The sequence below is a fragment of the Brachyistius frenatus genome, unplaced genomic scaffold (genome assembly GCF_029030835.1).
Source record: "Brachyistius frenatus isolate BFR_SWC_R1_liver_20210118 unplaced genomic scaffold, ASM2903083v1 Contig_250, whole genome shotgun sequence".
Taxonomy (NCBI): domain Eukaryota; kingdom Metazoa; phylum Chordata; class Actinopteri; family Embiotocidae; genus Brachyistius; species Brachyistius frenatus.
The window spans coordinates 268075-293474 of record NW_027210849.1 but is presented as its reverse complement, the minus strand read 5'-3'; the positions used below and the strand labels follow the sequence as shown (position 1 = coordinate 293474).

Below are 25400 nucleotides of genomic sequence, written 5' to 3'. Positions count from 1 at the left end.
TGTGTGTGTGTGTGTGTGTGTGTGTGTGTGTGTGTGTGTGTGTTAGATTGACTCATTAAGTTGAGCTTTAACGTTATAACCTGATGTGTCTTTATAAACACCTGAAGAAGCCTTTGAAAGTCGACTCCTTTTCAACCTGAAACCTGTCCGTCACTGAAGGAATCGATTTTTCAGTTTTAATTGAGACCAACAAACATTTAGGAACTTTGTTTATGTCAAGTGATGCAGCCCATGGCCTAAATAAGGGTCCCACTCAGCATGCAGAGCAGTGTGTGTGTGTGTGTGTGTGTGTGTGTGTGTGTGTGTGTGTGTGTGTGTGTGTGTGTGTGTGTGTGTGTGTGTGTGAAAAGTCTGCTTCAAAAACTCTCATCTTCTCTGTCAGCAACCTGAACACCCTGGTGAGTTCACACAGTTGCAACTCTCTCTCTCTCTCTCACACACACACACACACACACACACACACACACACACACACACACACACACACACACACACACACACACACACACACACACACACACACACAGCAGCAGGCTGGCTGCTTGTCAGAACAGATCTTCAGACGGCGTCGTTGGATATTCACTCCTCTTCATCTCTCAGACTTCGTCTCCGGAGACGCTGGCAGTAGATTCACGGTTTATTTTTATTGGGCTCATTTCACCTGTTGGGACTTTTTGGGTTTTTGTTCCAACAGTAAACTCAAACAGGATGATGTGACAGTTGTCAAAGCTGATGGAGGATTGTGTTGTTCATCCTAAAATGGGAACAGCAGGCTGCAGTCTCTGAATGTGAGACATGTCTGTCCACAGACTGTTTCTAAAAGAGTTCGTAGCTTCAGGTCTGTAAAATGGTTCCGATCCAGAAGTGTCTTCAGCTGCAATACCAGCGAGTGCCACTAGAGGTCGGCTCCAAAAAGCCTCCGGCTCCATAGACTCCCATTCAACTTCTCTCATCAAATCCAAAGTGAATAAAATGTGTCCATCAGTTATCTCGGTGTTGTTAGCTAAAGTCACTCCTTCTTCTTAGTTTTCTGGAGGTCCATCTGAAAATAATCCCTCATTCATTAGAAAAGAAGATTCAAGAAGACCTGTTTTTGGGGGCGTGTCTGTTTGACTGACAGGCCTGTGGTGCAGTCAGGTTACAGCTATCGGTGGGCGGGACGTAGTATCGTCAGGTTTCCGATCAGATCGGTCAGATCCACCGCTGGCTCCTCCCCCAGCTCGTCCAAATATGGTCACTTCCTGATCCAAACCGCTCCGAACTAACAAGATGGTGACGGACAGAATCTGAACTGGAGGATTCATAACGTTCACAAACCAACGATGACATCACTGCTGGTTGATGACATCACTGATGGTTGATGACATCACTGCTGGTTGATGACATCACTGTTGGATGCTGATTGGTGGACTCTCAGGGAGGACGTACTGCCCCCAGTGCCGGTCGGTGGTACAGGCAGCTCGTTGGGGAGTTAATGCACGTCTAGCATGAAAACAATAAAACGACCCCCATCAGTACTTCATTCTCGCTCCGGGACAACAGACCGTATCCATGACGATCATGAGCTGTGAATTGTCATTCAGCCCTCGGGGTCGTTGTTAATTCGGACACTAGAGCTTCACTGTTAGCGAAACCGTCAGAGCCCCGAGGGCGCTGCTGCAGCATGGGTCACGAGGTATTTAAATTTAACATGGGCACATCCTCTCCACAGAATACTTGATGTGCTCGGATGATTTACGGCCCATTAATCCTGCGATGGGTTCATGCAAAACTAGCTGCATGAAAGAGACCGGGGTTCACCAAAAATATCCTCCATTCAGCGCTGAGTGCTCCGTCAGGGATCATCGCTGGTCAGAGGGGGCGTCCTGACCCATCTTCTCACGGGGAGCGCTGCCTGTGTGCAGCAGCTCGGGACAACGGCAGGATGGAAATCCCAGATGGGGAGTGCTCAGGCAGCAAAGGCCGGATTATAACTCTGAACATCAAATTGTCTTATATAACACATTGTAGAGCAGACGACAGCCACCAGCAGCTGTTACGCAATCCACTGTTGACCTGGCAACACTCACACACACACACACACACACACGCTTACACACACACACACACTCACACACACACACACACACACACACACACACACACACACACACACACACACACACACACACACACACACACACACACACACACACACACACACACACACACACACACACACACACACACACACACACACACACACACACATAAACAGGACAGAACTGAGGACCTCTGGTGGACACAAGGAGACAGAGACACAGAGACGTCTGGTCGGTGGCAGAGGGCCAAAGAACAAAAAGGACAATATCGTGACTTTTCTGACACTTCTGATGAGAACCACTGAACTTTTCTCTGATTGTTTTTTAACATTTGCATAAAAACAGAAATGAAAGCTCTCAAGCTGTCGTGGACATGAAGACGTTTGTGTCCAACATCCGGACACACAGAAGGACTCCGAAATAAGTTTCATGGAAATAACTTTTAATTTATACCTATTAATAATCAAAATACTTCATATCAAACAAGTGTATTCAGTGACATGTGATCTCCAAGGTTAATTATTTTTTAATAATTATGGGTTCATCATGTTTATTTGATCTTATACAATCCCGTCAGCAGCTTCAGTGGTACGGGCTGCTGTCAATCAAACACAGCGGTCATTGTCTGATTAAAACGTAGTCGGGATGAATTTGTTGGTTCCTTCAATCAATAACTGATCTTTATTCACACGTTGTTTGTTGCAGGTTTACATGAAATTTGAATTTCATCACTTTTCAGGAGAAATGCAGCATTTCTTTAATGAGCTGTTAAAGTACCAACAGATTCATCCACAACTAACGATGCAACGGTACCATCGTACTTCCTGCAGACTTGAACATGCTTCCCTGACCTCATTAATGATGTGTGTGGCTGATGCGCCTGCAGGTCTGTGATGAGCTTCCTGTTCTCAGTGTGTTGGAGGGGTAATGAAATCAGTGCATCTTCCCGTGGACTTCTCCTGGAGGCTACTTGAAGATATTTTCTTCAGTCAGTCATATGATTGACAGCTCAGCCTGCTGCTGACAGACAGCTGCCTCTCAGGATGAAAACAGAGGACTGAAAGGACCGCAGGGTTCCCAGGAGGAATAGAAACGTGTGATGTCATCCGGTGTCAGTGGGCGCTGCTGGCCGCTCCGTTGGTCGTCGTCAGTTTGCTCCACCTCCTCTGGCTGAGCAGCTTTCGGTTCTGTTGGACTTTCACTCGAACATCAAAAACCTCCTGGATGGCTTTCTTGAAGCAGTGGAAGTTGTAGTCGATCAGTCCTGAGAGAGAGAGAGAGCGACAGAGAGAGGGCGGAGTCAGAGACCGAAAGAAGGCGGAGTCAAAGCTGTCCGAGAAGAAAAAGATGGAGGCCAACATAGTTTTACTGTAAAGCACAATGAGAATAATGCTTTATAAGGAACTCTACCTGTTTCACAAGGTTCAACCTGTTCCAATAATAACTGTGGGAATCATTATCACACACTTATATACATTATTAGTCATTTTGTAGCATTAGAAATCATGTATAAATAATACTAAACTTTAATAATGACTAAGGATGCTCCGACCAATCAGCCACCATCACGATCAGATGATTTTAGCTTTAAAAAGTTTGATTGACGGTCTGTAAAAAGGCCGATCAGAGGAGCTGATCACATGACGGAAAACAGTCTGATGAAGGTTTTATTCTTCAGCAGCAGATGAACCTCCACCTGTTGCAGACAGTCGTCACATGAAGCTGCGTGGTTTTTCGCACGACAATAAAAGATCAGCGACGAGCAACTTTTCAGCCCAGCAGGAACATTATTGATGAGAGGAGGAACAAACTGCTGGAGAAGTCATCTCTGAGGTATGAACGATATGAACCACGCTGATCTCTGAACAACCTGTTCTCAGTAATCAAGCAGCTGCTGTGGTTTCACCTGTCTGAGAGTGGAAGACGCTGCACGTTGTCTGCTAATGAATACAAATGTCAATTAATGACACTTTATGATCTCTTAGTTTTAATGTCCCGTGTTGTTAAGAAAAGTTGAATCAATAAATAACAACGTTCAAATAGAGTCTGTGACCTGTGGTTGGACCTTAAAACTGTCTTCATCACAACAGCTGCTCCTCTAAATCAGTCTGATACACACACACACACACACACACACACACACACACACACACACACACACACACACACACACACACACACACACACACACACACACACACACACACACACACACACACACACTCAAACACACACACACACACACACACACCTTTCCTCTGGTGTGAACCTCATGAACACTTTTAAACTGAAGGAAAAATAATCACTTCACTGTCACTTATTGAACTTTACCATCAAGCTGTTACTAAGCAACATAAAGCAGATAAAGAGGAGATAAAGCTGTACGAGCGGAGGGAAGGAAGCACAGACCAGGTTTAATACGCCAACACTGGCACTGATCTCATACCAGGCTTTTATTAAATAACACCTGAGAGGACTCTGAAGAGGCTGAAGTCTCCATCACTACTTCAGATAAATGTTCCTGAACCAGGCTGATGTTCAGAGATGAGAGGAACATTATTGACTGTATGTCTTCATCCTTGAACAATGTAGAGACGTGTTGGATTAATAATCATCTCTTTATGTTTGTATGTAGTGGCTGCTACAGGCTGCAGGATTCAGTTGAATTTATAGATTGTTATCAGGGATTACTTCTCTTCCTGTGAATTCTATTGGTGGAGAGCATCATGAGCAGTACGGGACTCATCCTGCAGCAGCAGCAGGTCTACAGCAGCTTCCCAGGGCATACAGGACGTTTATTCTGCTCAATCCTGGCTTCAGGAAAAAATTACAAATCTGTATTAAAGGTCCAGTGCTGTCCAGCAGAACTGCTGACTGAAAACACGTTTTTAAAACATCCAAACCAGGAAGAAAATCTGTCATCACAAATGAGCAGCTCGTTCTACTGAGGAGGGTAAAGGAGAAAACTGCAGTGAAAATGGTCCAACATTATGTAAAAATGATAAATTCTAGTCAAATAACGTCTTAGAAAAATCATCTTGATAACTGCAACACAAACAAACAGTAGATGGAGAGTTTCTGTTTGTTCATCAGATTTAGATTTAAAGTTGAGGGTTAATGAACCGTAAACTAAACTTGGTAAATCTGATTGATCTGATTGGAAACCTGACGATACTACGTCCCGCCCACCGATAGCTGTAACCTGACTGCACCACAGGCCTGTCAATCAAACAGACACGCCCCCAAAAACAGGTCTTCTTGAATCTTCTTTTCTAATGAATGAGGGATTATTTTCAGATGGACCTCCAGAAAACTAAGAAGAAGGAGTGACTTTAGCTAACAACATCGAGATAACTGATGGACACATTTTATTCACTTTGGATTTGATGAGAGAAGTTGAATGGGAGTCTATGGAGCCGGAGGCTTTTTGGAGCCGACCTCTAGTGGCACTCGCTGGTATTGCAGCTGAAGACACTTCTGCATCGGAACCATTTTACAGACCTGAAGCTACGAACACTTTTAAAAACAGTCAAAAATGCTCCTCACTTGGAACGATGAAATTAATAACAGCTATAGCAAAAAGAGTGAAAAGTAGCCATGTTGAAATATGACCTGTCATTCAGGACTTCATAACGATGTTCTCACACCTGCAACTCGGACTCATCTGACCAAAACCATAAACATGTGTCAGACCTTGTGTGCTGTTGACTGACTGAACGACTCCCGTGATAGAAACCAGAACTCTGTCAAACACATGAAACTAAAGAACTGCTGATTAAAATCCCAAAAGTTCGAAGATGCCCTCCATCCGTCCAGAGTGGGCGGACGAGGAGCCTTCAGGGACCTTCTGCTGCCTCAGGGCACCGAGACGAGGACCTGCCTGTTCAAGCAGCAGCCGAAAACACACACCAACACACACTGAGGTCCTCGCTGTGTTTTCTACAGGCAGAAATGATGTGTTCTGGTCTTATTCAGGTCGTCTGCTTACTGAGGCGACTCTAGGATTTGAGTCTGGAGGGAAATTCATGGTCATAAAAATAAAGTCAAATCAAATAATAAATAAATAAAACTTTAGAACAAGTAGGTGTAAATAAATGATCATGTAGTTTCAGTTTAACTGCAGTGCAGTAAAAAGTCGTCTCGGGTTATAACTATGGTGGGCATGATAAACAACATCTTATAATGGAAGATAATTGGCAGGTGATGTATGATGCTGCTCCCTCTGTAATTAACACTGACACTTGTTGATAGTTGCACGACATGAGTTCCAGAGTTCCTGCTGAGTTCCTGCTGAGCTCCAGTTAGGGAGTCAAGCTCTGGAGGAACCACATGTTTCGGTTGTCAATTTAAATGTGCTGTTCACCAACCTTTCCTGCTGAAGCTCTCGGTGCGGAGGAAGCAGACCATGGCGAGGAACTTGGTGACCTCCTTCAGGTACATGACGGTGGTGTTGTTCAGGTGGATGATGGCCATGGACTCCTGATCGTACGGTAAACCAGCTCCACTGTTCGTCAGGCTGAAACACACACAAGTAAACATGATGCTTCAAGATGTTCTGATGTGTGAGTGTGTGTGTGTGTGTGTGTGTGTGTGTGTGTGTGTGTGTGTGTGTGTGTGTGTGTGTGTGTGTGTGTGTGTGTGTGTGTGTGTGTGTGTGTGTGTGTGTGTGTGTGGTGGAGGGGGGTGGGCAGGAACAGTCTGATATTTTTAATGGAAACCAGATCAACAGGAAGAACCTGACCAGTGGAGAGAAATAATACGCTGTTCTCTCAACACAAGAGAACACTTTTTTTATTACATCTGCTGAATATTAATTTAATCAATCTGAAAAGCACAGAAGATCTATTTAGTCAGTTTCTGGTGACATCACCAATTTAATAGCTCATTAATGTGAAATATGGTCACAGTCTCACCTCCTCAGTTATGGAGTTTAATAACACATAGAAAAGAATAATAATTGTTTCACCCCGTTAAGAGATTTGTGTGAAATGTTGTCATATTTACTAAATGGATTATTGACCTTCTACCTTCGACCACCACATTTTAATCACTTCATCATTGAGTCAAAGAAATGTCAGAGCCAAATTTGGAGAAATTTCCTTCAGGCTTTCTGTGGGATTTAAAAAGATGTGAGGTCACAGTGACTGTGACCTCTGACCACCAAAACCGAGTCACTTCATCCTCGAGTCCAACTGAATGTTTGTTCTAAATTTAAAGAAGGTCCCTCAAAGAGTTTATGAGATATCATGTTCCCAAGAGCCGTGACCTCTGACCTTTGACTAGTAAAATCTGATCACTTTATTGTTGAGACCAATTTAATATTTGTACCAAATCTGACCATAAAGGAAGCGTCCTCTTAGCCCCTCCCACCACCAAACAGAAACACAGGAAGAGCAGCTGATGAGCTCTGATTTATTCTTAAAGTGGAGGCAGACGTTCACGTTTCCATCGTGTCATTCAGTTCCTCTGAAGAGAACAGAAATGTTTTCACTTGAAGTATTTCTCTGAACGTTTCACTGCTTTGTTTTTTCTTCATTCGGTTTGAAAACTTCCTGATAAGAGTTTGGAGGAAAATGGAACAAATGTCATGAAATGTTTGTGTGTCGCTCTGACTGGCTGTAACTGTCACTGGGAATTATTTCTTCACGTTTAGGTATCAACACACACTTCACGAGGAATGAAACTAGGAATGATGAGTGAGTTTTCTCTGTATCTGCATCCTACAGCACAACGACCATAAAAACACATCTCCGTGTAACAGATGCCGGATTAAATGTAATTCACGAAATTAATAAAATGCTGTCTCGTACTTAACCTGGTGTTTCACGTGATGGAAAATGCAGCAGCACGAGCAGCTGATGACAGCTCGGTGAAATTCATCAGTTGTCATGAAGAGGAAAAGATAGAATTGTGTTTCTGGACAAAAGCTTTGGCTCCGTTTGTTGGAACATTTTCTGAACGGCAGGTTTAATTAAATGAGGTGAAAATGACCTCTAATTAAAGATAATATCCAGGTGTTTGTCGTGATCATGATCTCAGTCTGCTGTTAACTCTGAGGAGGTTCGTCACCGTTAACGACACGGTGTGTTTCCATCATGATGATCCAACATGGCCTCCGTCTGGACGTCCTGCTGGAGCCTGCAGACGTTCTCCAGCACAAATATTCACTGACTGCAGGCCAACGGTGACCCAGTTCAGCTGGAACCCACAGCTGTGATGATGTGGATCACACACACACACACACACACACACACACACACACACACACACACACACACACACACACACACACACACACGCACACACACACACACACACAAGTCTATATATTTTGTTAAACTCCTCCTTCTCTGCCTGCTGTGGCTTCTTCCTGCTGGAGCTGCTGTCATTATGGTCACGTGGTGTCACCTGTTCAGGTCACGTGGTGTCACCTGTTCAGGTCACGTGGTGTCACCTGTTCAGGTCACGTGGTGTCACCTGTGTGGGCCTCGATCAATATAAAAACCAGGCTGCTTTCATCAGCACTGCTTCTCTCCCGACCTCCACATCTCCTGAGTTTGGTGTCTTTGAGCCTTTTGACACTATTCTAACCATTTCTCCCTCCTTTATCACTCCTTGTCACTCCTCCGTCTCTCCTCCGTCACTCCTCCGTCTCTCCTTGTCACTCCTCGTCTCTCCTCGTCACTCCTCGTCACTCATCCGTCTCGCCTCGTCACTCCTCGTCACTCCTCGTCACTCCTCCGTCTCTCCTCCATCACTCCTCCGTCTCTCCTCGTCACTCCTCGTCTCTCCTCGTCACTCCTCGTCTCTCCTCGTCACTCCTCGTCACTCATCCGTCTCGCCTCGTCACTCCTCGTCACTCCTCCGTCACTCCTCCGTCTCGCCTCGTCACTCCTCATCACTCCTCCGTCTCTCCTCCGTCACTCCTCGTCACTCCTCCGTCTCTCCTCGTCACTCCTCGTCTCTCCTCGTCACTCCTCGTCTCTCCTCGTCACTCATCCGTCTCGCCTCGTCACTCCTCGTCACTCCTTCGTCTCTCCTCTGTCACTCATCCGTCTCGCCTCGTCACTCCTCGTCACTCATCCGTCTCGCCTCGTCACTCCTCGTCACTCCTCCGTCTCTCCTCCGTCACTCCTCCGTCTCTCCTCGTCACTCCTCGTCACTCCTCGTCACTCCTCCGTCTCTCCTCCGTCACTCCTCGTCACTCCTTCTCACTCCTCGCCACTCCTCCGTCACTTCTCTGTCACTCCTCGTCACTCCTCGTCACTCCTCCGTCTCCGTCTCAAAGACTGTTCAGTACCAAGAGCACTGTGTTCTGACAACTGACCGAACAACATGATCTCTTCTCTTCGTAAAGCTTGGAGCCATAAAATCTTTCTATCAGGATCTTTTTTTCAGGGGAACCAATCAGATATCAGCGTTTTATTTCCATTACTGTTGGTGCAACTAACGACACAGCAACTCTTCAGCATGACATCATCATTGAAACCAGTTAGTTTAAAGGAAAAGTCTCAACTTCCTTCGGTTCTCGGTTGCTGTCGCTGCAGCACGCAGCTCGTTTCCCCCAGAAAGAAGCGTAGTGATGAGATGACTCTGGATGATGTAATAATGTGTGTGTACAAATCTCCACCTGTTCCTCGGACCGGTCAAAATAAAAGGCCTCTTTAAAATGTGTAGTTCATCACAGGAGCTCAGCGGACGGCGTCCACCAGAGATGATGTCTGTGAACTGATTGTTCATTTTTGTACTATAATCCGTCTCCGACTCGGTTTCTGAGAATTCAGCAGGACATCCGACCTCGTGTCTCTACAGCAGATCTGTACTCAGTACTACTGTGATTAATGTTAAGTTAGTACATGAATATGTGAATATGTGATATCATGTGACTAAGGAATTCAATAAGTTCTGATGGAGCTAAAACATTGTTTTGATGATGATGTAATAATCTCCAGCTGGTGTTGTTCAGGGTTACTGAGCGCGCTCAGTGGCTCACCCGTAGATGCAGGAGATGTCGATGACCACGTCGATCATGTCGCAGCACAGCTCGTAGGTCTGCATGTCCACCGGGCTGCTGTCGGTGGCGATGTAGATCTTACTGACCACGTCGAACAGGAAGGCCTTCTCCACGCCGGAGTTCTGACGACAGCCGGGAGAACGGAGATGGACAGGATCAAACATTATGGTCTGTAACAACAGTCTATAATGGACTAAATAACTTAATGAGTTGTTAAAAACACCACAAAGAAAATATTTTTTTTATTTCTATTTTCTGAGCCCACAGAACAATGAATTCCTCTTCCCATGACTATGATGAGAAAACTAGGATCTATGATTTTTTTATATGATTTTTTTTTTTTTTTACTTCCTTTTGTTGGACAAAAATAGAAATTCTGCCAAAGGCATTTGGAGCGTTGGCCTTGACATGGTGTTTGATGAAGGGTATTTAAACACTATTTTAATATCGTTGTTCCCTGAAGACGTTAGTTGACCCCTCGCCTCCGGACCGGCGGGAGGGTCGTCTCTCTGCCGGCGCTCCGCTCAGAGTCTCTGGGTCAGAAAATGATTCAATCATGTCATTGAAGTCATTTTCATGCTGTGTAGTTGTGGTAAAATTGCTTTGCTGCGGTTCAGGATTAGCTGCAGAAACATTTCTGCAGCTAATCCTCCTGAAGGCCCGGAGCACACCTCAGGTTAAATACTTCTGCTCTGCAGCTCAGCAGGTGGTCTCCTCCGTCACCCTGAAGTTATTTCAGATCACAACCTCATTCTCACAAAACTTTTCTAAAACGTTTCTACCACTTTAGAAATATGTCCAGAATTAGATTCTCTTTGACTTTTAGTGATCTTCAAAGAGTTAATGACGCTTTTATCTTCCTTCGTCTGCATTATTGTGACACCATGTTTACTTGTATTCTCCAAAAAAATCATTTCACAGCTTCAGGGTGTTCAGATCACATCTGTAAAGGTAAAGTGTGGTATATCTGTCCTGTTTGAGCTTCCCTTCATTAGCGTGCTACCGATCAGAGACAAGAGGCTGAGCTTCTAAATATTTACTAACTCGTAGTTTAAGATCCTCGTATAAGGTTGATGTTCACAGATCAAATCAAATCTTGAGGACAGGTATCAGGACGGGTATCTGACGGGTATCAGGATGGGTATCTGGATGGGTGTCTGGACAGGTATCAGGACGGTATCTGGACGGGTATCAGGACGGTGTCTGGATGGGTATCTGGATGGGTGTCTGGACAGGTATCAGGACGGTATCTGGACGGGTATCAGGACGGTGTCTGGATGGGTATCTGGATGGGTGTCTGGACAGGTATCAGGACGGTATCTGGACGGGTATCAGGACGGGTATCAGGACGGTGTCTGGATGGGTATCTGGATGGGTATCAGGACGGTATCTGGACGGGTATCAGGACGGTATCTGGACGGGTATCAGGACGGTATCTGGACGGGTATCAGGACGGTGTCTGGATGGGTATCTGGACGGGTATCAGGACGGTGTCTGGATGGGTATCTGGACGGGTATCAGGACGGTATCTGGACGGGTATCAGGACGGTATCTGGACGGGTATCAGGACGGTGTCTGGACGGGTATCAGGACGGTGTCTGGATGGGTATCTGGACGGGTATCAGGACGGGTATCAGGACGGGTATCAGGACAGGTATCCTGCTGAGTCCTGCCCGCCCGCTGAGACTGACATGCAGCTGGCAGCGCCGTGAGGGGAAGCTGCAGGAAAACTACAGAACGATTTTTCTGCTTTTTAAATACAATTTAATCTTTTCTGTCAGCTTCATCAGTGATGATTAGTCATCAAAGTCTCTAGTTTTTAAACACAGCATGTCATTCATGCAATTAATCTCAAATTTACATGGTTTCCTTGATTAATCTCAATATTTATAAAAAAAAATTATAATTTCTTGTTACAATAAAACATAAATCAGGCACCATTGTATTATTTTAGTTGTCTTCAGCCTGAATGAAAGCATTAAATGTTTATTTTGGAAAAATAAATTGTGAGAGAATCGTGATCTCAATTCTAAGCAGAAAGATCTTGATTTTCATTTTATTCACAATCAATGTTTAATTGTGGTATTTCATATTTTTCTTAGAGTTTTTGCTTAATGTTTTCCAGGTCTCTTGAACTGTGTCTGTGAGGAACTCTTAACTTCAACCTCAGTTCAACTACACAAAATAACCACTGTGAAGTCTGTAGATGTTTTCACAGTTACAGAAAGAGAAGAACATTTGTGTAACAGCATGTGGTCCCATGTTACAGCCGTGTGGACACGTTTATCTGTCTCAGTGATGTTAGTCTCCCCTTCGTTCTCCAGCGTGTGAGAGCTTCCATCAGTCGATGAAGGAGGTTTGTTGAGTGAAGAGGCTCCTCTGATAAGCAGAGGACGACATGTCCTCAAGGTTTGATGTTCAATTAGTGGGGATAATTTGCTTCTCTTTGGTCGGATAAAACGAGTTTGAATTTAAATTTCATGACAAAAAAAACCCCGACTTGATGGTCTACATTAAGATGAGAGAGGAAGATGTAAGTGTGCAGAATCACTTCGTGGTGAAATTATAGCCTTTCAACAGCTGACAGATGTTGTCATCTATTATAACAAACACTCTTTATCACTTCTGAACTGTAAATGTTGCAATGGGAGGGAAATATAATCCGTTAGTCTTTATAAATCACTGTGGCGACTGAAGAACAGTTGAACTTCATCTTCAGCTCACTGAGTGTAAATGTCACAGAAAGTTTTCATAAATTCAATAACATCGACAGATCATATAAAACTCAGTCTTTTCGTGTTGTTTCCGTGGTTACTGCAATGAAACGTGTTTTGATTCAGTGTCAATGTTGCTGAAGAGAGACGGTCTAAATTCTCCTGTCTCCATGGAGATTAGAAAAAGGTCTATCAAAGAAGTCACCTGCGATTGATCTCCGTAAGAAAGAACACATTTTGTATCATTGTGACGTGAAAAGGACCTCATACAGTTTCTTTAAATACTGGTTTCATTCTCATCCACCAGCACCGTCATCGGTCTGCAGCACAGCCATGATCCCTAACATACCAGAGGTCCTGTACCAGTTGGAGGCCCCGCAGAGACCAGAGGAGGCAGTATGGAGTCTTTATGGGAGAAGATCACTGCCACAAGTCAAGAACATGCTCTCTCAATTTAGGAGCTTTAACATTAACAGTAACATTAACAGTAACCGCCCGTAAGGGATGATGTAAGATGTAAAGTAAGCGACAAAGTCGAACGAATGTCTCAATATATCATCAACTACACGTTTAGGTGATTGTGACCCGACTTTACGTTCATGGGATCAACCAGTTCAACGTAGAATGTGAAAGTATGAAAAGTGTAATTTCCAGTGGCCAACAGGGGGCGCTATGACTATGAGCGAATATTCCCCCACAGGGGTCTTCAGGGCGGGGCTGTTATCATACCTGTGATGTTTGGAGAAGGTCGGTCCATGTACATAAGATTTAAAGCAACTCACAGTTTCATGGCGAGATGCTCAAAATGGCCGCCACGCTACGGGCACACACATCGATGAAAACAAATTATTTTGATAACTTTTAATCCCAAACATGTTTTCTATCCATAGAACCTAAATTCAAGTCGGTCCGACAAAATCCATCGGAGGAGTTCGACAAAGTACAACGTGTCAGAATCGGCCAAAATGGCGACTAAATTCAAAATGGTGGACTTCCTGTCGAGTTGACGTAACGGTGCGATGTAACTTTTTTGTACGTCTGGCTGTGATACACGTGTCCACTGGATTTGGTGAATTTAGGTAAATGTGGCCGCCGGGGCATCTCTGTAGGGGGCGCTCTCAAGCCATTTGGCCCCGCCTCCTCGCGACTCCACTAGAATACGAAATTTTTCGCCGGGAGACATACAGTGGTGTGAAAAGTGTTTGCCCCCTTCCTGATTTCCATTTTTTTTGCATGTCTGTCACACTTAAATGTTTCAGATCATCAAACAAATTTAAATATTAGTCAAAGATAACACAAGTAAACACAAAATGCAGTTTTTAAATGAAGGTTTTTATTATTAAGGGAGAAAAACAATCCAAACCCACATGGCCCTGTGTGGAAAAAGTGTTTCCCCCTCCTGTTAAAACATAACTTAACTGGTTTATCACACCTGAGTTCAATTTCTCGAGCCACACCCAGGCCTGATTACTGACACACCTGTTCTCAATCAAGAAATCACTTCAATAGGACCTGCCTGACAAAGTGAAGGAGACCAGAAGATCCTCAGAAGATAGACATCATGCCGAGATCCGAAGATATTCAGGAACAAATGAGAAAGAAAGTAATTGAAATCTATCAGTCTGGAAAAGGTTCTAAAGCCATTTCTAAAGCTTTGGGACTCCAGAGAACCACAGTGAGAACCATTATCCACAAATGGAGAAAACATGGAACAGTGGTGAACCTTCCCAGGAGCGGCCGGCCGACCAAAATTACCCCGAGAGAGCAGCGACGACTCATCCGAGAGGTCACAAAAGACCCCACAACAACATCCAAAGAACTGCAGGCCTCACTTGCCTCAGTTCAGGTCAGTGTTCATGACTCCACCAGAAGAAAGAGACTCGGCAGAAATGGCTGCATGGCAGAGTTCCAAGACCAAAACCACCGCTGAGCAAAAACAACATTAAGGCTCATCTTGTTTTTTCCAGAAAACATCTTGATGATCCCCAAGACTTTTGGGAAAATACTCTGTGGACTGACGAGACCAAAGTTGAACTTTTTGGAAGGTGTGTGTCCCGTTACATCTGGCGTAAAAGTAACACCGCATTTCAGAAGAAGAACCTCATACCAACAGTAAAATATGGTGGTGGTAGTGTGATGGTCTGGGGCTGTTTTACTGCTTCAGGACCTGGAAGACTTGCTGTGATAAATGGAACCATGAATTCTACCGTCTACCAAAACATCCTGAAGGAGAACGTCCGGCCGTCTGTTCGTGACCTCAAGCTGAAGCCAACTTGGGTTCTGCAGCAGGACAATGATCCAAAACACACCAGCAAGTCCACCTCTGAAAGAAACCTCTGAAGGAAAACAAAATGAAGACTTTGGAGTGGCCTCGTCAAAGTCCTGACCTGAATCCTATTGAGATGCTGTGGCATGAACTTAAAAAGGAGGTTGGTGCTGGAAAACCCTCCAATGTGGCTGAATTCCAACAACTCTGTAAAGATGAGTCGGCCAACATTCCTCCACAGCTGGAAAAGACTCATTGCAAGTTATCACAAACGCTTGATTGCAGTTGTTGCTGCTGAGGGTGGTCCAAACAGACATGCAAAAAAATAAGAAATCAGGAAGGAAAAAGTCATACTCCATAGCATGTCGTCTATAAGTGCTCGGGCACTATGATAAAAAAAAGTCATATTTTGCACGACATGCTATAAGTATGACTTCCGTTCAAGTGATTGAAGCCAGCATAGTGGTGCACCGGTCAGCGTTGTCATCTCTAAGTCTGAAGGTAGTAGGTTCAGTTCCTGCCTGGAATTTTGTCTGTGGAATTTTCACGTTCCTGCAAAAAAAAATGTTTGTAAGTCATGACAAAAGGGGGGAATTGAACCCCAAACCTTCTTGCTGACAGGCAGCAGTGCTAACCACTGCACCACCAATCATTCCTGGATTTGGTCAGCATTGTGACAAATCTTTGGCTCACTGCATCCTATAACTCCACCGTCCACAAGTATTCATTCAAATGCGACCAAAATCGCCGCAGCCATTATTTGGTTAGTAGATATACATGTTTTCAAGGAGGTCTGCAGTGATATTAACTATCTTCCTCTAATGTGTTGTGAATGCAAAACTTTTTCAATTTCTCCAAACGTTTCAATTTCACTAAAAGTTGAATCAGCATCAACAGGTGGAAACTGAACCATTAACATCAACCTTGGTGAAGTAGAATCTTTTATCTGTTGAATTAATCAGACTTTCGGCTGAGTCTCTGGAAGCTCTGAGTGAACTCCGTGGTACACTTTCTCCTGCCACGACTCATTCTCTGGGGGCGAAGATAGTCCTGCGGTCTACGACGCCAACTCCCAGCTGGAAACGACCTCATGAAGATACGGGTTCGAGCCCCGCCGAGGTAACGCAACACACGAGGTTCACGGTTTACCCGCCGAGGTAACGCAACACACGAGGTTCACGGTTTACCCGCCGAGGTAACGCAACACACGAGGTTCACGGTTTACCCGCCGAGGTAACACACGAGGTTCACGGAGGGCGAGACCTCCTAAGGCAAGTCCCTGTAAGGGTAAGCCGTAAAAAAAAAGTCCAAAAGAGACTTTTTTTTTTCATCGTATACTGGTTGAGTTGCCTCACAGTGAGAACTAATTTGAGGCATGTCAGTTCAAAAAAAGGTCATCCTCCAAAAATTCATAAAAAAGTCATACTATAACATGTCTAAAATATAGAGAAAAAAAGTCATACTATAGCATGTCGTCTAAAATATGATCAAAAAGTCATACTATAGCATGTCGTCTAAAATATGAGAAAAAAAGTCATACTATAACATGTCTAAAATATGGAGAAAAAAAAAGTCATACCATAGCATGTCGTCCGAAATATGATAATAAAGTCATACTTTGGACTACATGATATAGTATGACATTTTTGCGCTATTTCTGACAACATGCTATAAGTATGACTTTCGTTCAGCTTATGTTAGCCAACACAGTGATGCAGCTGTCAGAGTTGTTGTCTCTCAGTCAAAAGGTCCGGGTTTCGATTCCCGCCTGCGACTTTCAACGTGAATTTCTTATTCCTGCAAAACTAATGACCTGAAAGTAATTTTTGTTGTCCATAATATGGATGACTAACTTATGCATGTTGTCCATAATGTAAAACATTACATTCAAGCAAGAACATGCAATCCTCCACACGATGTTCCAGACCCCCTATCGAACCCAGAAGCTCCTGATTGTGAGATGACAACGCTGGCTTGGAATTTCCACATTTTTGAAGACTTTCTTGCATGCTTATCTGACTTATATAACTTTTAAACATGTTAGGGAAGAGAGTTCAACGGTACAGTGGTTGGTGCTGTTGCCTCTCATTCAGAAGGTTCCAGGTTCGAGACTCTCCCGGGAAAGGATGACATTAACATCCTAAATGAAAATCCACGGCAAAGGCAAGAATTGAACCTGCAACCTTCTGACTCGGAGGCAACAACATTAACCATTACACCACCGTGCTTTCTTCAAGAAAATGTTTAAAAGTCATATAAGTAATATAAGTCAGACGAACATGCAATAGAGGCAGCACAACTTTGCAGTTGCTAGCGTTGTCATCTCACAGTCAGGAAGTACTGGGTTCGATCAGGGGCTTGGAACTCTGTCTGTGGAGGATTGCATGTTCTTGCTTGGAGTGTGACTTTGTCACAATTACGACTACATGATGTTTGTTTTACATCATGGACTATATGCATGATAACATGCATAAGTTAGTCATCCAAATTTTGGATGACATATTTAAATTTACTTATTACTATGCAGGAACATGCAAATTCCACATAGAAAGTCCCAGGCGGGGATCGAACCACGGACCTTTAGACTGTAAGACGACAACGCTGACAACTGCACTGTTGTGTTGCCTGAAATAATTTAAATGGAAGTCATATTTATAGCATGTCGTCTAAAATATGATCAAAAAGTCATACTATAGCATGTTGTCCATCTCTTTAGGGGGTGCTCCTGAGCCGTTTGGCCATGCCCACTCGCGACTCCACTAGAATACGAAATTTTTCACCGGGAGACATATGTATGTCCACTTTCATGAGTTTTTGAATATGATAAAGTCTGTATAACATACTGTACATGTGGCTGTGTGCTGGTCTCTTTGTCTAACAGTCAGTGATGAAGTCATGTCAGTATGAACATCTTATTTATTTACTTAGTTTTTCCTATTCATGATTTTTTTAATTTTTTTTATCAAGATTAAACTTAGTATTTTGAGAATCAGTGGTTTTGTTCCATGTCAGAGTTTATACTGCAACTCACTGCTGCCACCTACTGACTGGACTGTAAAGTAGAGAACGATGGACAGTAGCTGGATTATTAAAACGTGGTGTCACATTTGATTTAAAGTTGAGTTTCTTGTCACTCAGCAGCACTTCCTGGTCCACAGCAGATGGGTCCAACAGAACCAGAGTCGGTCTGATAGTGACTCACCGATATGAAGATGTTGAGCAGGTTCTCCAGCGTGGGCAGCTGAGGGATGAGCTTCTGCACCACTTTACTGAAAGCCTCGAAGATGGAGTGGTCGTATATACTGGTTAGATAAAAGCTGCAGAGATCAGAGACCAGAGGCGGAGTCAGGACGGATTCAACAAACACTACATTTCTATCATTCTTAGTTTTTACAGATATGAACAGAAACAAGTGACTCAAACTTAAAAAAGGAGCCTAATAATCTGCTGTAATTGTGGTCTGATATATATATATTCTCTGATTTAGTGCTCAGTGTCTTTGAATGTTTCCTACAGATGTCCAGATTTGACATTCAACACTGACATGAAAACAATACGTCACTTTAAGACATAAAAATGCATGTCAGTTTCAGTTTCGTTAATATCATATCAATAATTTACACAGATCCACTTTTACTTGTTGAGGGAAACTTTAGTGTTTGGAGAACGTTGTGAGAAGAAGTCTGAAGGCTGCTCTCATTTCATTGTGCAAAGATGTACATAATTTAATCAACATTTGATTCCATGTGATTCAAATATTTTTTATTAAATGATGTATATTGAGCTTTTTTTGGTACAAATATTAATTTCTAGATTATATTTATTGTATCTGATTTTCAAAATGTGACTAAGATTAAGATTAATAATGTTATTATAGCTTGTTATTCATATCAGTAACTTTAAGTAGGCTGTTGAACATATTTAGTATCAATATTAGGCTTGAAATAAGCAGATTAAATAGTCAGCTGGATTCATACACAATAAAAAGATATGACCCCCAAAAACAGGTCTTCTTGAATCTTCTTTTCTAATGAATGAGGGATTATTTTCAGATGGACCTCCAGAGAACTAATAAGAAGGAGTGACTTTAGCTAACAACACCGAGATAACTGATGGACACATTTTATTCACTTTGGATTTGATGAGAGAAGTTGAATGGGAGAGAGTGCAAGGACTCCTACAGGAGGAAGCTGGAGGCAAAACTCCAGCAGAACAACGTGAGGGAGGTGTGGACCGGTATGAAGGAGATTACTGGGTTCAAGGGGAGAGAGAGACAACCAGGGGGAACCTGGAGAGGAACAACCAGGGGGAACCTGGAGAGGAACAACCAGGGGGAACCTGGAGAGGAACAACCAGGGGGAACCTGGAGAGGAACAACCAGGGGGAACCTGGAGAGGTCCAATGAGCTAAACTGTTTCTTCAACAGGTTTAGTTCACCGCCCTCATCTGTCTCCTCCACACCTTACACCTCCCAAACACCTCTGCTGCCCCCCCCCCCCTCTGCTGCCTCCCCCTCCCCCTCTCTGCCCCCGCCCCCCCCTGGTGAGCTGCATAGAGCCCTCAATCTCAAAGGGCTCTTCCTCCATCGACACCATGACCCCCCCCACCCCCCTCTCTGTGACGACTGGCCAGGTTAGGAGACAGCTGGAGAGAATCCACCAGCGCAAGGCTGCAGGACCTGATGGCATCAGCCCCGTGGTCCTGAAGACCTGACGGCATCAGCCCCGTGGTCCTGAAGACCTGCGCCATCCAGCTGGCTGAGGTCCTACAACACCTCTTCAACCTGAGCCTGAAGCAGGAGGAGGTCCCGGTGCTGTGGAAGACATCCTGCCTGGTTCCTGTCCCCAAGAAGACGACTCCATCCGGCCTCAACGACTACCGACCGGTTGCCCTCACATCTCATGTGATGAAGGTGCTAGAGAGGCTGGTCTTGGCCCACCTCAGGTCTCTGGTGAAATCTTCACTGGACTCTCTACAATTTGCGTACCAGCCTCATGTGGGAGTGGACGACGCCATCATTTACCTGCTGCAACGAGCTCAGTCTCACCTGGATGGAACCGGTGACTCTGTGAGAATCACTTTCTTTGATTTCTCCAGTACATTCAACACCATCCAACCACTGCTGCTGAGTGAGAAGCTGCAGGTGGTGGGAGGTGGTAGTGGTGGTGGTGTGGGGGGGGGGTGGACATGTCCACCGTCTCCTGGATCACTGACTACCTGACAGACAGACCACAGTTTGTCCGTCTGGGCAGTGTGCTGTCTGATACGGTGGTCAGTGGTACTGGAGCTCCTCAGGGAACTGTTCTGTCTCCTTCCTGTTCACCTTCTACACAACTGACTTCCAGAACAACTCAGAGTCAAGACATCTGCAGAAGTTCTCTGATGACTCTGCAGTGGACGGATGTATAAGGGATGGACGGGAGGAGGAGTCAGTGGTCGGTGTATAAGGGATGGACGGGAGGAGGAGTCAGTGGACGGTGTATAAGGGATGGACGGGAGGAGGAGTCAGTGGTCGGTGTATAAGAGATGGACGGGAGGAGGAGTCAGTGGACGGTGTATAAGGGATGGACGGGAGGAGGAGTACAGGGCAGTAGTGGAGGACTTTGTGGAGTGGGCTGGTAGAAATCACCTCCTCCTGAACGTGGCCAAGACCAGAGAGATGGTGGTCGACTTCAGGAGGAAGACGACGGCTCCACAACCGCTGAGAGTTCTGGGAGAGGAGGTGGACATGGTGGAGGAGTACAAGTACCTGGTGTCTCCATGACAACAGACTGAACTGGAAGACCAACATCAACGCTGTCTACAAGAAGGTGATGAGTCAACTCTTTTTCTTGAGGAAACTTCGATCCTTCAATGTGTGCAGCGAGATGTTGGAGATGTTCTACCAGTCTGTTGTGGCCAGTGAACTGTACTTCACTGTGGTCTGCTGGGGGGGCAGCATTGGAGCCGGTGACACCAACAGACTTAACAAACTGGTTAAGAAGGCCGGCTCCATCATCGGCTACAAACTGGACAGTCTGGAAAAGGTGGTGGAGAGGAGGACGCTGAACAAACTATTATCCATATTGGATAATCCTGTCCACCCTCTCCACCACCTGCTGCAGGGACAGCGGAGGACGTTCTCCAAAAGATTCCTCCAGCTCTGCTGTCACAAGGACAGATACAGGAGATCATTCCTGATACAGGAGATCATTCCAGATACAGGAGATCATTCCTGATACAGGAGATCATTCCTGATACAGGAGATCATTCCTGATACAGGAGATTATTCCAGATACAGGAGATCATTCCTGATACAGGAGATCATTCCTGATACAGGAGATCATTCCAGATACAGGAGATCATTCCAGATACAGGAGATCATTCCTGATACAGGAGATTATTCCAGATACAGGAGATCATTCCTGATACAGGAGATCATTCCTGATACAGGAGATCATTCCAGATACAGGAGATCATTCCTGATACAGGAGATCATTCCTGATACAGGAGATCATTCCAGATACAGGAGATCATTCCAGATACAGGAGATCATTCCTGATACAGGAGATCATTCCTGATACAGGAGATCATTCCTGATACAGGAGATCATTCCAGATACAGGAGATCATTCCTGATACAGGAGATCATTCCTGATACAGGAGATCATTCCAGATACAGGAGATCATTCCTGATACAGGAGATCATTCCTGATACAGGAGATCATTCCAGATACAGGAGATCATTCCTGATACAGGAGATCATTCCTGCCGACCGCAATAACTCTGTACAATAACTCACCTCTGGCAAAATCCATCACACAACAATAACACTGTTGACTCTGTTTCTTGGTTGTTTATATATAATATATATAGATATATACTGTACTGTATATACTGTGCATTTTATATTTTATATTTTTTACTGCTATTTTATTGTTTTTCTATTATTCTATTATTATCTATTGATTCTGTATGCTGCTGTAGTGAAAAAATTTCCCCTCTGGGATTAATAAAGTAACTACCTAACCTAACCTAACTGTTGGAGCCGGAGGCTATTTGGAGCCGACCTCTAGTGGCACTCGCTGGTATTGCAGCTGAAGACACTTCTGGGTCGGAACCATTTTACATCCAGTCTGTGTTTTATATCCAGTCTGTGTTTTATGTTTTTCTAACCCTATGTTAAGTTTTAGGAGTCTATGTTTCATTTATAAATCTGTGTTATATGTAGATAATTGAGAGGACCTGCAGCCCACCTGAGGTGAATGCGCTCGAGGCCTGCGTCTGCCAGGTCGGTGTTGGCCCGTTTGTGGATGTCCCTCTGCTTCTCGATCTTGTGATCGTCCGACAGGCCGTCCACTTTGTGGATGAACACCTCAAAGTTGATGTTGGGGTTGACCCTGTAGGCGCGGGTCACGGTGAGGTGGAGTCTCCTCAGAGCCTCCACGTAGTCGTCCTGTCAGGAGGAAGAGGAACGATGACATCATAATACGATGACATCATAATAAACCCTACGTGACATTATAGTGTTGCTCCGTGTCCGGTCCGACCTGAGAGTCGATGACGAAGATGAGCGCTCCGGTGCCTCTGAAGATCATCTGGTAGTCGAAGGTGGGGTCAAAGAAGTCGATCTGTCCGGGGAAGTCCCAGATCTGGAAGCTGACGAAGGAGCTGCTGGAGACGTCCTCCCGGCAGATCTTATTGGTGCTCTCCAGGAACAGAGTCTCGTTGGGAGACATTTTATGGAAAACCACCTTCTGGATGGAGGACTTCCCGCTCCGTCTCAGGCCCATCAGGAGGATCCGAGGTTTGACCTCCCCGCTGAGAGCATCACTGAAGCCCAGAACTACAGAGGAGGGAGACACACCGTCAACCTGCACCTGTCAATCAGCTGGGACACATTCTACAGGAGCCCAGAGGGGACAAACCAAACACTGCTGCTGATGGGGGCCACCGAAGACTCTTACACGTTTGGAAGAGGAGGTTGTTTGCAATCTGCAACCTCACCACTGGATGTCACTAAATCCCACAAACTGCTTCTTTAACTTCATCTGTTTCTAACAACTGACCAGTTTACAGTTTCTCTGGTGGCAGTGACACATGTCAGTATCAGTTTTATCAACTTCCTCCACATTGAGGAACATCTTTCTGCTCTCAGTCTTTCTGCTGTAAACGTCGTCAGTCGGCGACTCTGGATGACATCAAACGATGAACCGCCAGTCGTTTTACAGTAAGTCAGTCAATAAGTCAGTGTTTGGTGGGAACAATACCTCCCACTGTGTCTCGACCCGCCAACTCCCATCATTACAAATGCGACATTCTTAGTTTTTACTCCAGCGTGGAGAGAAAGATCTGCAGAGCTGAAGGACACTGAGGCTGCAGCTGGTTTCAGGATTTCTCTTCTTCTAAACTCACTTTATAAAAGTCCACATCCATCCCTGTCCAAGTGGCTCTCTTCCTACAAACACCAGCAGCCAATCAGGGAGGACTACTGCAACAACATTCAAACAATTATCACAAGTTTAATTTTCATATTATTCAAATTATTTCTTTAAATGCAAAATTAAATACACTGCAACTGAAACTAGTTTGGAAACACAAGTCATACACACACCCCTTCATAATTCCTCCCATCCATGCACACACACACTGCCACTGTTTATAGCCATACCCTATCTAATTTAATTTTAAGTAATTAAAAAAAAAATTTAAGTTAACACTTTCTTACTTTCTTCTTCACTGCAATGTTAGTTACTATTAGCAGTATTATTATCACTAGTCTCAGCTTTTTCTGTTATCACTGGGAAAGCCAATGTTCTTTTACTACTGTGATTATTAATTATGTTTATTTAAATTTTTCTGCCCGTTCTCACTACAATGCACTTCCAGCTTATTTCATGTTTTTTTTGTCTTTTGATTTGTTATTCTATTTCTCCCTTTCTTGTAGTTGTGACTGTTTAGTCCTGTTGGTCTGTTTGCTTGTTTGTATTCTACTTTCTTGTTGCATTAACCATGTTATGTCAAGTCCTGTTTAATTTATAGACTCGTATGTCTTGCTTCACTAAAATAACTAAAAATGAACTAAGAAGCTCAGATGAAACATAAGAAGAGACTTGAGATTTCATTAGTACTTAACTTTGACCTTGAGCTGCAAGAAATTCTAATATTTTCTTCAGTATTTAATAAAGTGAGAATGTGTACTCATACAGTTTGAATGAAAAAGTTCTGGTTAATTTTTTAAATAATACAATATTCTTTTTAAAATGAGTGGAACAAGGTTTGAGCTCATTTTTATCAGCTGTTCCTTCTTCAATGACCTGATGATTGTACAGTCATCACATATTTCATATTAGTCTAACTTTGAACACTGTCGCTGTAAAAGCTTCAGCAACAACAAATAATCATTGAATAACTTGAAACTTATTAGAGTTTTCTCAGTATTTTACCCCACTGAAATATTTAATTCTGTCTGCTGTTTGAATGTCAAAGTCCATAAAGAAAATAAAGAAAAAGTTTTTATGATTTTATAAATAAGAGATTATAAGAGATTTTGCACTGATATGAAATCAGTAACAGCAGCAGTGTGTCTGTCAGCATATAAAACAATACAGTTCCCACTCAGTCACCTCTTCAGACGTTTTAAGCGGTCTGCAGCTCTGAACTTGAGGCTCAGTGACCTTCCTGAACAGCTCCGACCCACCTCCGTCCTCACAGCTCAGCTCGGCGTCACAAAACGCCTCCAGGTCGTCTTCATCGTCGTAATATCCAGCAGTGTCCTCCTCTTCCTCCTCTTCCTCCCCGCTCGGAGCCGTGGCCCTCTCCGTCGTCATGCTGCTTTCTTCACTGCTTTCTGCTCTGGATTCACGCAGCATGTGTTGTCCAGCTTTCCCACAACGTCATCTGATACTGGAGGGCCATGATGATGAACCTTCACTCCCTCTCAACCCCCCCTCCTCCCCTCCCCGCCCTCCCCCCTGCAGGCCCCAAATACTGCCCAGCACCCGGAGGGAGGAGGAGGAGGGGGGGGGTCAGTCAGCAGGGTGGCACTGACAATTAGTGCTATATGTTTTTATTTTAAATTAATTCAAGAAAACCTTTAAGATAGTTTTCTGATTTAGAATTTATAAAGAATATTATGGGACATGCTGTATATTATCTAAATGAATAAATGTTGTACTGAAATTAAGTAGTGGTGTCGGCAAACACGACCTTTAACCTGTTATTTTTTGTTGTCAAAAGTATTTTGCTTGTTTTTCAGCCTCTGTAATATAACCAAATGATCACCTGGTGCAAGGCTGCAACAAGGAGGGTCATCTACGGACCCCCGGAACAGAAATGTTATTGTTT

At 44.1% G+C, this 25400-nt stretch overlaps 1 protein-coding gene across 2 annotated transcripts; it reads right to left on the bottom strand.

Moving 5' to 3' along the window:
• Nucleotides 1-2078: 2078 nt before the first annotated feature.
• Nucleotides 2079-24940, bottom strand: rragd (ras-related GTP binding D). 2 transcript variants are annotated; one of them, XM_069720780.1, is made up of 7 exons: nt 24754-24940; nt 22604-22899; nt 22310-22509; nt 18278-18392; nt 10075-10217; nt 6449-6597; nt 2079-3345 (listed from the first exon to the last, which is right to left on the bottom strand). In XM_069720780.1, the coding sequence occupies exons 1-7, from the start codon at nt 24923-24925 to the stop codon at nt 3194-3196; spliced, it is 1227 nt and encodes a 408-aa protein (XP_069576881.1). In that variant the 5' UTR covers nt 24926-24940; the 3' UTR covers nt 2079-3193. The 2 variants fall into 2 exon arrangements, with proteins under 2 accessions (XP_069576881.1, XP_069576883.1); XM_069720782.1 differs by lacking the exon at nt 24754-24940 and adding an exon at nt 24680-24735.
• Nucleotides 24941-25400: the final 460 nt, after the last annotated feature.

Excerpts from the sequence above, each read along its gene's own strand:
- rragd (XM_069720780.1), bottom strand. The coding sequence starts at position 24,925 with ATGCTGCGTGAATCCAGAGCAGAAAGCAGTGAAGAAAGCAGCATGACG. Across the intron at positions 22,510-22,603 it reads TCTTCGTCATCGACTCTCAG|GACGACTACGTGGAGGCTCT; the intron begins GTCGGACCGGAC and ends TCCTCCTGACAG. Across the intron at positions 18,393-22,309 it reads CTCGAGCGCATTCACCTCAG|CTTTTATCTAACCAGTATAT; the intron begins GTGGGCTGCAGG and ends TGATCTCTGCAG.